Raw genomic sequence first — 12,664 nt, 5'->3', positions numbered from 1 at the left:
TTCTCAAACTCATAAATGTGGACGCGAGTGACAAAACCAAAATGCTTTATATTAGTTAAAGTATATTGTAGGCAACAAATAATCCTTTAGTAGTAATTGAGGTGTGTTTTGCTGCATTCCCTTCACTTTGTACAGTCCCCTGACTGACGCTCTTTATACAAACATACAATGATTTTGAAATGCCGAGTACTGATAATGAAACGTGTACTGATGCACGATTCCTGCCTCCGAGCACTAAAAGCATTTTTGCTAAAGAAAAGGATTTTAGTGAGTGCTTTTACCCCCACCTTCCATTGCAGTTCCTGCACCCTGCTGTTTTAGAGGTTTTTGGAATTCGATTGTATAGCAAATGTACCCCTGCTGTTCACATAACCCCGGGCATCAGTTGTACAAATTGAGTACTTGTAGTAGGGTTGTAAATAGTAGTTGCACTGTTTCCATTGTTACGGCAGTTCTGCATGGGGGTCTTCACTTAATGAAACTGCCTCGAGGCCAAGAAGCTGTCTTATTCCGAGCAGTTAATATTTTGAAGGCAAAGCGGCATTCAAATGCAGCAATATAATAAAGTGCAAAATGCTGCTGGCGATTAAATGTGTGAATGTAAAAACATGCAATATTTCTGCATACGTTAAAAAAAGCATTTGTCATGTAAGTTTACACTTCATTTTTAATGGTCAACAAAAACACATTGTGGCCACAGAGCTGTCTGTTTCCATTCACGTTTTAAGGAACAGGAAAATGTTTTCGTAGCTTCATATGATCCACGGTCACAAGACTTCCACATTTAAACGTGCATATAGGAGTACAATAGTGACAAAAGATGTAGGGTTATTTTAAACGGATCTAGTCTGAAATGTGTAACATAACCTTATTTTATCATGTTTAAAGTAGCTAACTTTGATCGCAAGCAGTTATCTGTGCTACTCCATGTTGACTGTGCTAGTAACAGAAGGCACTAAATAATAACAAATATCATCATGGGCTGCTTTATTATGAGTGCATGTTCCTTGGGCTTAGTTTATAAAGATGGCGTATTGTCAGAGTTATCAGTGTTGTCTATTTTTGGCACATGCACTGCGTTCCAAATCCTTCGTACCGCCATCTTATATCTGATATATATATATATATATATATATATATATATATATATCTATCTATATCTGTATAGCCAAGATGAAATCTGAGGAACTTGAGGGTTCTTTGGATTCGTGCCAGAACTCTGTAAAGTTTCTCAGTTTGTCCTTTGTGCTCCTGTACATTGGTAGCGTGCAGTTAGCTGTTATTGTATTAAGCATGGTGTGAATTTCATCTATTGAGGCAATTTCCCTGCTTATCCCCTGCAATGTCTCATTGCCAAACACATGACTATTTTTGGAGAGATTAACAAATTAAATAATGGCATGGCTTGCTCTCTCTCACAAATGATTTCGGTTATTGAGGCTGGAGATTCTCTCAGGACCTGTGTGAAGCCCCTAGGGATTGCATTATCCAAGACGTTTTCCCCCCTCATTTGTTTGTACATTACTTTGAGGCATTTAGTGACATAGAAAGCTTTTATAGGTCCATCAAAGAGTAATCCGTTGCTGAACAGTTTCATTTCATGCCGAGCTTCCCACCCTTGCTGCAAATGTAATTTTAAGTTTATGGGTGGTAAAATATAAGATAAAGCTTCACAGTTGGTGTAATTCTCATTCTTTTGGGAGACTTGTATATTTTTTACTGACAAAATGAATGATGTAGCGGTCTTGGCTAACGTGTGTCAGAAGGTAAACGAGATGGCAAACAGAAGGGGAGTATTGGTTTAGCTGATTTGCGTTTTTCAGTTAATTGTGCCTTAAGCCACGTATCATTTAAACATTTTCTAACTAACCCTGAAGAAACTTTAATTAATGGTTTTTAATTCTTCTGGCCAACATATTTTTTATTGTTGCCAATACTTGGTGAGCAGCTCATCACTATCGTATCTAGCAACTGTGCAATCGTAATTTTCTCTCCACCCTTAGTTTTTGGTTCTCAACCTAATATTCTTACAAATACTGATTTGCTCACCTCCCTTGCCTGTTGTACTCATTAATTCTGTGTGTCGTGTATTTGTTTCTGCGTGATTCAGGGAACCATATATGAAAAAGCAAGGTCGGTAACAAAAAATCTTAAATGTAGCAAATATGTGAACTATTAGTATTTATTATAAATGCTATGAAATTAAATATTTGCCAATATCTTTCAGTTGCCTAGTAGAAGGAGATGTCAAGGAAGAAATCTTACAACCACCAGAACCTCATCCTGTGCCGCCCATCTTGACGCCCTCACCTCCCTCTGCTTATCCAACTGTGACAACCGTGTGGCAGGACAGCGATCGCTATCATCCGAAACCAGTTTTGCATGTGCTGTCCAGTGAGAATTCAACAGATTTGAATGAGAACTTTAGCAAATCAGGAGAGGTACTTGGAAAGAACGAACCTGCTGTTGAGAGGAAGCTTGAGCGCAAGCTCAGTATTGAGATAAAGAAGGTACCTCTACAAGAAGGTCCCAAAAGTTTTGAGTCCAGTACGGGTTTGCATAGAGGACTTGGCATGAAAATGAAATCTACTTCCTGCTATGCAATTGACCAATCACTGAAAATGCCGGAGTCCAGTTCGGTGGATTCTGTTGTAGGCTTGACTTCAAATGCTTGCGTTAGTTGTAGAAGTTCAAAGCCTTCTAAAATGTTAGAAGATAAACCACATCAAAGAAGCTCTGATCATCCGCCAAGGCCAGATCATCTGCCTCTAGAGAAAGGACTTGCCATGTCTTCTGCCTTGGAAACTGAACACAAGCATAAAGCAATGGACGGGAGTTCTGCAACTGAAAGTATTTCCAACGCCACAGTAACCTCTCATATTCAAAGTCTGGTTGAAGATCAGAGCGTACCCCGTTCACTTCAGGCTCCGTTGTCTTTTACAAACCCCTTGCACTCTGATGACTCTGATATAGATGAGGAGAATTCCTTAGGGTCAGTGTCAAAAAGCTTGTCAAACATATCGACCGCAAGTGCCACTGTATCTGCTGTTTTGGCAGCTGAAAACCTATCTACTAGGAAAGTATTACCCATGTCTATTGCTAGGCACGATTCATCAAACCCCAAAAATTCTAAGCTGGAAAAAGGTAATTTTATTTAAGTTTTTATTCTCTGGATAAAAGTGTGACAGTATAACAAAAGACTGACGTGTTGCCAAAATCTGCAACGCAAGTAGTCGTCTTTACATATTTCCATAAACAAACCACTTAGTGCTGCAGCCAGTAAGTGGTAGCAAAACCTCAAAAGTTGGTGTGTATTCACACACGGTTTGCTTATGGAAAATATGTAAAGATGACTCGGGTTACGCAGTACATATTGCAATTTTTGCTAAACATGTCTGAATCTGTTTAGTTTGGCTGGTTGTAATTGCTTGGAGAGTGGGACTCCCTTATCTGCTATCAATAACAATGACGACTTCTAGTAGCTTGTTTATTGTATTATAAATCCAGGAGTGGCTGTTTATTTTTGTGCAGTTTTAATCTTACACTTACTGTCTGGCTCCTTTTAAAATATCTAGCCAACTTCTACATTTGCCTCCCTTCCAACTTCTACCTTCGTCTGGCCTTGCTATAAGTATAAGTAACCCTTCCTTTTGAGGTGAATGTTTATTACGCCTGTATCTTTTCAGATGAGCTTTTCGTGTTAATTTTAAAGCTCGTTTCCAGCTTTAGATACTTGTTTGGTTTTATAGAGACATGTCTTGTTTTGTGCATTTGCATTGTGATAATGGACATTAATAGACACACAACCAGGTTTTTAACGGCAGTACGGGTTGAGTATCCATTATCCGAAATGTTTGAGACTACAAGTATTTAGGATAAGGGATAATTTCGGGTAACTGATTGCTCTCCTCACCTCTGCCTGCTCTATTTGCGGTTCTCCCCACTGTCCCAAGGTGCTTCTGCTCGGTTCAGGCTTCCCCAGAGCACTTCCCGTCCATAGAAGAGAGCAGAAGAGCTCTGGGGAAGTCTGAACAGAGCGGACAAAAGGAGGAGCCGGAGAGCAGCAGGGGACAGTATCTGAGATAAGACATCTTTCCTGTTCTCCTTCAGTAGTGAGTATACTGTATCTGAACTTCCCTTATCCAAAAGAAATATCTCAGATGAGGGGTATACAACAGAACGCACTTTTTAATTAATAGGTAGAAGGATCAGGGCTTTCCGTATTCATGTGTATAAAGGAATATCCGATTACACCGCTATAGGTAAAGGTGTGTGAAGAGTTGGATAGGTAGAGATCTTAATGAGCCATTGCTGTGATAAAGCGCTCATGATTAGGTAGATGAATATCTGTTCACCACTGAGTGCACTCGGGATAGTGGTAGATGAACCTGCTCAACCCATGTGAAGGTACCATAATTAATTGGGGATGAATAAATAAAGCTACTGGAAAGTCTTAGAAGCTAACCCCCCCCCCCCCCCCCCCCCGCGTGCACAAGCATACATGCAACATATCTATACTCCTGGCACGCCAACTTCATTCTATGGTTTTGCTGAAAAGGTTGACATTTTTCTTTAATATCACAGGTCACTTGTTCATTGCATGCATAGTATTTTGGCAGTAGTGGATTCAGTGGATCGTACCGTAAATACACTAAAAATCCGTAATAACCCGGTGCAAACCAACCCTAGCCTCATGCTTTATTGTAGCACGCTGACCACTTGGTGTATCACCTGGGGGTTCTTCATTGGATATCTTCTACAGTTACATGCCTGCTCCCAATAATTGTAATTCCTTGTTGTACAGTTCTTATTCCATTGTGCTTTTGGTATTTTAATCTTCTATACATACTTTCAACAAAATATGTCCACAGGCCGCTGCCTTGACTAACGTAAATTAATGTATTACTTGGCAACTACTGCACTGAGCGTTTACAAGAAAGAAGAAAAAAATAGGCAACCGTATGTGCCAATATCTCCCAGGGCTTCTGCACCAAACTTTTTAATGGGTAGAAATAACCCGTGGCTTTCTAAACTATTGCCTGTTTCCATGTTGGTTCAGAACACATTATAAGCCTTTTAACTTCCAGGTGTTCATTTTTTAATCAGATGTGTATTAAGTGAAATCGTTTGGGATACAGATTGGTTTGTTATAGTTCAGTTTTGATGATCACGGTAGGGATTAAAAAGGCATACGTGTACATCATGCTCGTAGTAAGTGGAGTATTGTTTCCTTCCCGCAGACAATACAGAGCAGCTCTGTGAGCCAGGTGCTCCCCCGGCCAGATCCACGGATGTGACGGCGGGACAGCAAACTTCGGACGCTGCTACTCCCGGTATATATATATCTTTGTATAAGTGCATTCCTGCTGCGGAGGGCTGTGTTTACATGTATTAATGAAGCGCTGCCCTGACATTCACTTAGAATTGAAAATGACACTACATCTTGGAAGGTTACTACAGATGGTGTAATTACTATTAAGAAAACTTGGTAGAATGTATCTGGTATGCATGAAGTGTTGGACAGTAGGAAAGAGACAAGTCAATTTTGCATCTGCCTACTGCAAGTAACGATTGTATTACAAATTACTACTCAACATACAATTCAACAAAAATATGTAATATTGTATGTAATCTGTCTCCACAGGCATCAGTAACAGCGAGAAAACAAGAGTATCGGGGGATTCATCTCCACAATGGACATGACTCAGGCCTAGAGACTCATCCAGTTTCAGTAGTATTAGATGAAGAGGACCCGCAGAAGACGGCCGTTATTACGCGCGGTGAACCCAACCTCCCGGCTCACCGAAGAGCTTTCAGCGCGTATGTTGAAAGACGGCCGAACAGTGAAGGGATTATATTGCCGTCAATATCGAAAGTATTCCGTACCAACCGTGTTTAATCAAAGTGTAGATTACCCTACACAATGGTACACACTTCTACTGTACAATTCCATATATATATCTCAATTATTTAAATGGTTTATTCCAGTATCAAATGCTAAATGTTTCTTTGCTGGGACCATATACCTGCCTTATTATAACACTTTGGTTTAAGAAAAGTATTACGTATGATTTTGTAACTTAATGTATCATTGCCTTAATGTCTCTTAACCCCGTTACACGCTGCTTGTAGATCTGTTAATATAGTGAGACTTTTATGATAGTTTACAGACTACTTTTTTGCTAACTTTTGATTACAACTTAGTTGTTGTTTTGTATTTGTACAGGGCAAGCAGGTATATATTATGACAATATTGCAGTCATAGCGTATTAACAGAAGATGTAAGAAATCTCGGCATGGTCTTAAACTGTTCTTTATACATGATGTAAATTATTGGCCCTGATGGTTTTTATTTTTATTTTTTATTCCTAGCTGGATATCTGAGGCCAGCCATGCAGGTTAACCGATACGATTGTAATACAGTTTGTAAATTGTAAGCTAAAGGTTATTTTTATATTATACACAGTTTCATTGTCAATCCTGTTGTCCTGTTTTGTGTAACGATTATGGTGCAAAGTTGTGAGGCAGTGCTTCTGGCTCCCACCTGGCCCCCTGCCAGATAATACAGAAACATAACATTTATTTGTAGTATCTTATACATTGTGACTTTCTAGCGGGTAAGTAAAATATGGCCCCAGTTATTACACAGACCAACTACTCCAAGGGATTGGTTCCTTTGTTTTGAAGGTATTTAGGGCCCACCTGCTGTCTATATATCAAAGGTTGGCACCTACACATATGTAGATCCCCAACAGCATTTTAAACAAGGCCCTAATACCATGATTACAACCAACTGAAATCATACCATGAGAATAGCTTAATAAAGCATGTTTTCTTTAGTTGGGAATTTGAGTTGAAACAGAATACTTTTTGTATTAAAATCTGATATCACATATGGAGTGTAATCTACCCGAGAAGGGTTGATGGGAGCAGAGATCGTCCTATGATCCCTCTGATCCCCTCCTGCTGATGTGCTGTATCTCCCATGATCTGGTTGCTGTTCTATAAGATCACGCTGGAGTACCAAGGTATACAGAAAAGCTTTTGAGTACGCTTCACATAGTCATTTGCAAAAAGATCCAATCTATTGTAAAGATTTACATTGTGTATATGTGGTCCTTCTGACTTCCCTATTTTATAACTAATCAGTAAGGTGCACCATTCATCAAGATAATAAAGAAATCTTGAGCCGGTATTAGATCACTGCTTACCATTAAAAACGCATGTACCGTAGATGCCGTTCTTATTTAAGACATGATTGTGAGGAGCAGATATGGTGGCGTGGTAATTTTGGGGTTTTAGTAATGCAGTGTGTGGAATCCGTAGTAGGCATGCGAGGTCTCGCCGTTCAGATAAAGACAATAGAGCCTGTTTAGTGAACAACTCTGTCACCAATATAAAAATAAAGTGAAAAGAGTGCATAAAGAGCAGCTTTGAGGCAGAGCTTGTAAATGTGGAGAATTTCTTACGGACTGTAAAAACACCTGTATATGCCGATGTGTTGTGCTATACGACTACTGCTGTGATATCCGCGTGGGCAAATGGCGCAACAAACCCATGTAGAATAGAAGCTGATGAGTGATGGATCCCGTGCCAAAAGCTGACATGCTGGCTCATAGCTGCCAGTCAGTTGCACTACTCTGCCAGGGTTTATGGCTTGAATTTCTTTGCTTTATGGAAATTGATCACTTCCATTTTATTTAAAAACATTGTAACCCTAAAACTCCTGCAAAACTACAGCAAATGTGCTCTAAAGAAACTTTCCAGTAGCTCATTCCGTGGTTGAACACAGACTACCAGCACCAAAGGAAGATGATCTGTAACGGTGAAAATGTCTAGAAACGTTGCAAGTCAAACAAAGCTGGGTGTATGGGCGAATGTGAGTTCTGGTAATACAGGTATGGTTGGGGGTTTGGCATCAGTCACATCGGCGGTTCTTTCCTGCTACATGCAATGCTTTGTATTTCTTCCACTTGCATTCAAAATGAAATATCCTTTGAAGTGTTTCGCAACCTTTATTTCTCCCGCGCACAGACCGATAAGACATGCAAATGATTCCAAGAAGAAAATGACGTTGCTAGGGCTACATGAAATTATATATATTAGCCTGTATGCAAGATAATAAAGGCACAGTACTAACAGTAGGAATATAAACAAGTCATGTTTTATTGAATACACTTCCAATACTTAATTTTACACATCTAAGCAATTCAAAGTGCGGCCTTTATAAAAGAACTGATAGTTTCCTAAAGTGACAGCCATCTGTGTGGGGCTGCAGTCATGTCTGTGCCTCTGCCACAGGCTGCCGGAAAGACTCACTCGCTGAACGATGACCAAGTCCGGGGAGTCTGTCGTCTTTATGCGCAGTGTGTACTGTGCTCTGACTTACTCATTTATACATCTTGTGTTTTTAACTAGTACTCTCAATGAAACCATCTTGACCCCCCAAAAAAGCCCCATAAGTATTTAGCTTGATACCACCAATGTCATGTATTTATTAAAGTATGAGGTTGGTGGTTTTTTTTTTGTTTTTTAACAACCATCGTTTAGCATCGCAGTAAAAAAAAAGGTGCCTCCTAAGTCTCACGGCACGCCCTGAAAGTGACTTGGCAACCGCTAAGCTGCCTATGGGGAAAATCATACATGGAAACTGCAGCATTGACCCCCATGTTTCAGGGTGAACTCTGCGTCATACCCCCCCCCCCTTTGCTGGAAACATACGAGACTCCCCATTGGTGCTTTTGCTCCTAGTATGTTGGTTGATATCCCTGCTTTAATGCAGGTGACTCAATTGTAGATATCTTTAAATAAGGCCAAGTCCAGGTTTACAGAAGGAGCGTTATCAGAGCCATTTGGCAAGTCACTACATAGAGCCGTAAGAGTCTCCGGGTCAGCTCATTTAGAGGGTCCCAGGTACTGGATTACTAGCTGTAAATGTGGCATAAGTGTCCTTTATAAAGAACTACAGAGCAGCTTCCACATTCAGGGAAATGCTACATACACAGCAGCCTCTATCCTCCTTGTGGAGATCAGAGGAAGAGTAAATAGGAGAAGAAATAAACACTATAGAAAAGTAGCGTCAGGGAGGCTATTGTGTTTAACGGTCATCCCGTGTGCATTGGGTTAGCACGGGAACGGAGCCGGCTAACATTTTAAACAATAACGTTATGTTCATTTATTACGCGCCGTCTCCTGTCTATCGGAGCATTCCCGCCACTTTTGGCGGCAGCGCTAGGAGCCTGTGTGACGGGACCAGTCTGCGCTGTCACACAATTCGGGCTTCTTGGAGCGTCATTAAATATCTTACTTATCCGGAACACAAAATAAAAAAAAAAATGTCCGGGCGACACGGAGGGTGCGACGTCACGGTCATAAAATTTCCAGCAGTGACAGTGTATAAAGCGTTGGCATTATGCACAAAGTATCGAGTTCACAGCGGACATCGTACTGCGCCTATCGGACTCTGTTAAAGCTCAGTGCTCTCTCCTCTCCGGCACATGCCGGGTTAACGGATTTAAAATAATACGATTTGATACATACATACATACACGCACATGCAGCAGCAGCAGCGTATACGAGCGGTTTTACCCTACCAAACGGGAAACCGCGTCCCGCGCACGCACCTTTCCTTCAATAAGATGCCGTATTAAAAAAAAAAAAAAAAAACATATTTCCTTAGTACCCTACCCAGTCGCCTCGGGTTTATTGACCGGCAGTTACTATCACTTACAAACACATCACATCATCAAGGTGAATCCCCGGCAACGGGTTTCGGCAAGTACTTACTTCCAAGGCTCCAAATCGGTCCAGCTAGAATAAAGCGAAGCGGACACACCCCTCTGCCTTATACACACCCCTTCACCATCCAGCGCTCTACAGCCAGTACAAACGCCGCCACCCCCATCAACCGCTCTCCGCGGCGACACTAACAAAATGGCCCCTTGCTCCCATGCGTCTCTCTGACTTCACCGTTTACGTCACTGCAAATACGGCCCAGTCACACGATTGGTTGCAACGTTACAGCTTTCGCCCTCTCTCTGGTAGGTAATTGGACTGACTCTGGTGGGCCCGCCTACTCCTCCCTGGCAGCTCGGCGGCGGAGTCTGGGCATCACAGGAGCCCAAAATGGCGGAGCTGTGGAGCAGTGTTCGTGCTGCGCCAGCTGACAAACAGGAGCCGCTTGCCAAGCCGAGAGAAGTGATCCCTGTAAAGGGCGGCGCAGAGGTTAGAATCCAGCCGCCACCTTCCACCTCGTCCGCCACAAGTACCCGGGTTCTTCATCCCGCCAAGAAGATCCGTACAGACGAGAAGGGTTTGAAGCCGAAGCGTGTGAATGGTGAGGGGGGAGGAGGGGGCGGGAGTAACAGCGGGCTATCGAGCTATGGCAGCTCCTCAACATGGAGTTTCCCGGCCGTGGCCAGCGTCAGTGGCAGTCCGTGCCTCGCCCCACCCGGCCCCTCACACCCCGTGACACCCACTGACAAGCTGAAGAAGACCCGAGACAAGGAAAAGAAGAGGCGGCGGGAGGAAGGCGGGGACGAGAACGGAGAAGTGAAGACGAAATCTGCGGGAATCCCCCGCCTTGCCACCCCAGTTGCTGCCGTGAAGAGTGAGTATGTCCTCCCGCCATGTGTCATGTAAACACTGCTCCGTGCTCGCTGCCCTTTGCGTGTCCTCACCGTGCCCATCCCCTGCTCTCGCACTCCTAGCGGGGCATCACCCCTGTGTCACCTGAACAGCATGTGACGGGGAGTTTAGTTGCCATCCCGGTGTCATGATAGTCTCTTCTGGGGCCTGTGTGGTGTTTACACTCGGAGCCGAGTTACGTCGTGTCGGGGCCGTTAGGTCTAATTGTCCCCGCATTCACTATGTGCATGAGCAGAGATCGCTATCCGTTTATGACGGCTCTGTGCCATGTGGAGCCGGGATAGGAATGTTTACTGTTACCTCCGCGGTGTTTGTTCAGGTATTTGGAAAGCTTGCTCTTGGGATTGGCGCTCAGTTTGCAGCTCGCACGTTCTGTGCGATCACAGGCTTCGGGGACACGAGCTGCTGCTAGAACTTTATAATGAGGGCTTTTCACATACTCTTCAGTTTGCCACAATGTTCCCGGCCGTTGGTTTGTAAGGTTGTTGTAAGATTAGAACACTGTGGCTTCCTAGTACCTTGTCTATATAACCATAGCACCTCCTAAAGCGGGGCTCGCTGGTTCCATAAAAAGAATGTACAAGTATCTGTAGCACCGAGGAAAGCATGTGGCCCTCATCTCCTTGCCTTGGGCATGGATACATTTCCTATTGGCCTGTGAGAGATGTCTTTCTTTTTAGATGGACCTGTTCCCCTACCAGATGGCCGCTTGCCTCAGGTATTTGAGCGTGGCCCATGTAGTTACAGCAGGAAAAAATGTGCCAACTAGATGGGCCAAATGGTTCATTTCTGCTGTCCAGTCCTGCTTCCATACATCACCCACCAGGTTTTGCCAGATGAAATGCACTATTGGCGTGATCAGCCTGGGTACCAAGTGAAAACCCAGACGGTGTGGAAATGAAATACAAGAGAGAAAACAAACTACATGCTTCCTAACTATAAGTTTCTCCCTTCAGTCAGATCTGTGCCAGTGACATAAGGGTGAGGTTGCTTTGGGCTTTGTGAGTAGCTGAGAGGCTCCCTCTCTATGTAACGTGTCGGGTTGTCTGTTGGTTCCTGTTTCGTCATACCCCTTGTATTGTAAGAGCCGTGGAACTTCTTGGTGCTATTTAAATAAAAGATAACGGCTAGCCTTCAAACAATTCATGTGGACATCGATGAGAAGCTTGAATGCAACATACGTAATCTGAGTTTCTTCTCGTTCTGCTTGGAAATTCTTCAATTCATATACAATGAAAGGAAAAATTAAAACATTTTGCCTTCTTTCAATATAGTATACTTCGATTTGGTTGCTTATTTTTTTCACACTTAATATTTTTTTCCATATAGTAATATTTTATAGGGCTGAAACAACTAATCGATAAAATCGATAATGAAAATCGTTGTCAACGATTTTCATTATCGATTAGTCGAATCGATTTTTATCGATTTTATCCTTATATAATCCGACCTCAAACAGAGATCGGATTATAACACTAGAATCCAGATCCCCCGCAACGCTGCCTGGATTCCCCTCACTGTCGGCCGGTCTCTCACTTCCGTCCCCCCCCCCCCATACACCCCTCTGACTCCTCCCCCCCTCCCCATACACTGCTCTGCCTCTCTCCCGACTCCCTGGTATTTTGTGAGCCTCCGTTGCTGACAGGCACTTTCATTGCAGCTTCATAGAAGCCTCAGCGTAAGTGAAGGTGAGTAACGGAGGCAGAGTGGCGTATGGGAGGAGGCAGAGTGGCGTATGGGAGGGGGAGGATGCAGAGTGGTGTATGGGTGCGTTATAGTGGTGTATGGGGGGGTATAATGAATTTCAGGGAGGCAGAATGGCATATCTGGGGGAGTTAGAGTGGTGTATAGGGGAGGTAGAGTGGTGTATGGGGGTATAATGAATTTCAGAGTGGCATATCTGGGGGAGGCAGAGTGTGAATCAGGGAGAATTTCAGGGTGGTGCAGGTCATTTATGGGGGGCGGAGTGGCATATAGGGAGGTATAAGGCATAAATGGGGGCGAGTGGCATATTGGA

General features: G+C 43.0%; 1 protein-coding gene across 1 annotated transcript in view; it reads left to right on the top strand.

The window, feature by feature from the left end:
• The window catches only part of LOC149271871 (tyrosine-protein phosphatase non-receptor type 12-like), a 32,213-nt gene extending 22,165 nt beyond the window's left edge, over positions 1-10,048 (top strand). Inside the window, exons 13-15 of the mRNA XM_089507041.1 lie at positions 2,228-3,144; positions 5,241-5,333; positions 9,870-10,048. Of these exons, the coding sequence (XP_089363167.1) occupies positions 2,228-3,144; positions 5,241-5,333; positions 9,870-10,048 (1,189 nt within the window). The remainder of the gene's footprint in view (positions 1-2,227; positions 3,145-5,240; positions 5,334-9,869) is intronic.
• Positions 10,049-12,664: the final 2,616 nt, after the last annotated feature.

Source organism: Sceloporus occidentalis, unplaced genomic scaffold, assembly GCF_023333645.1.
Source record: "Sceloporus occidentalis isolate IW3139 unplaced genomic scaffold, rSceOcc1.0.p SCAF_454, whole genome shotgun sequence".
NCBI classification, from domain to species: domain Eukaryota; kingdom Metazoa; phylum Chordata; class Lepidosauria; order Squamata; family Phrynosomatidae; genus Sceloporus; species Sceloporus occidentalis.
The sequence above is the reverse complement of the archived record's forward strand: the minus strand, read 5'-3'. Positions and strand labels throughout refer to the sequence as shown.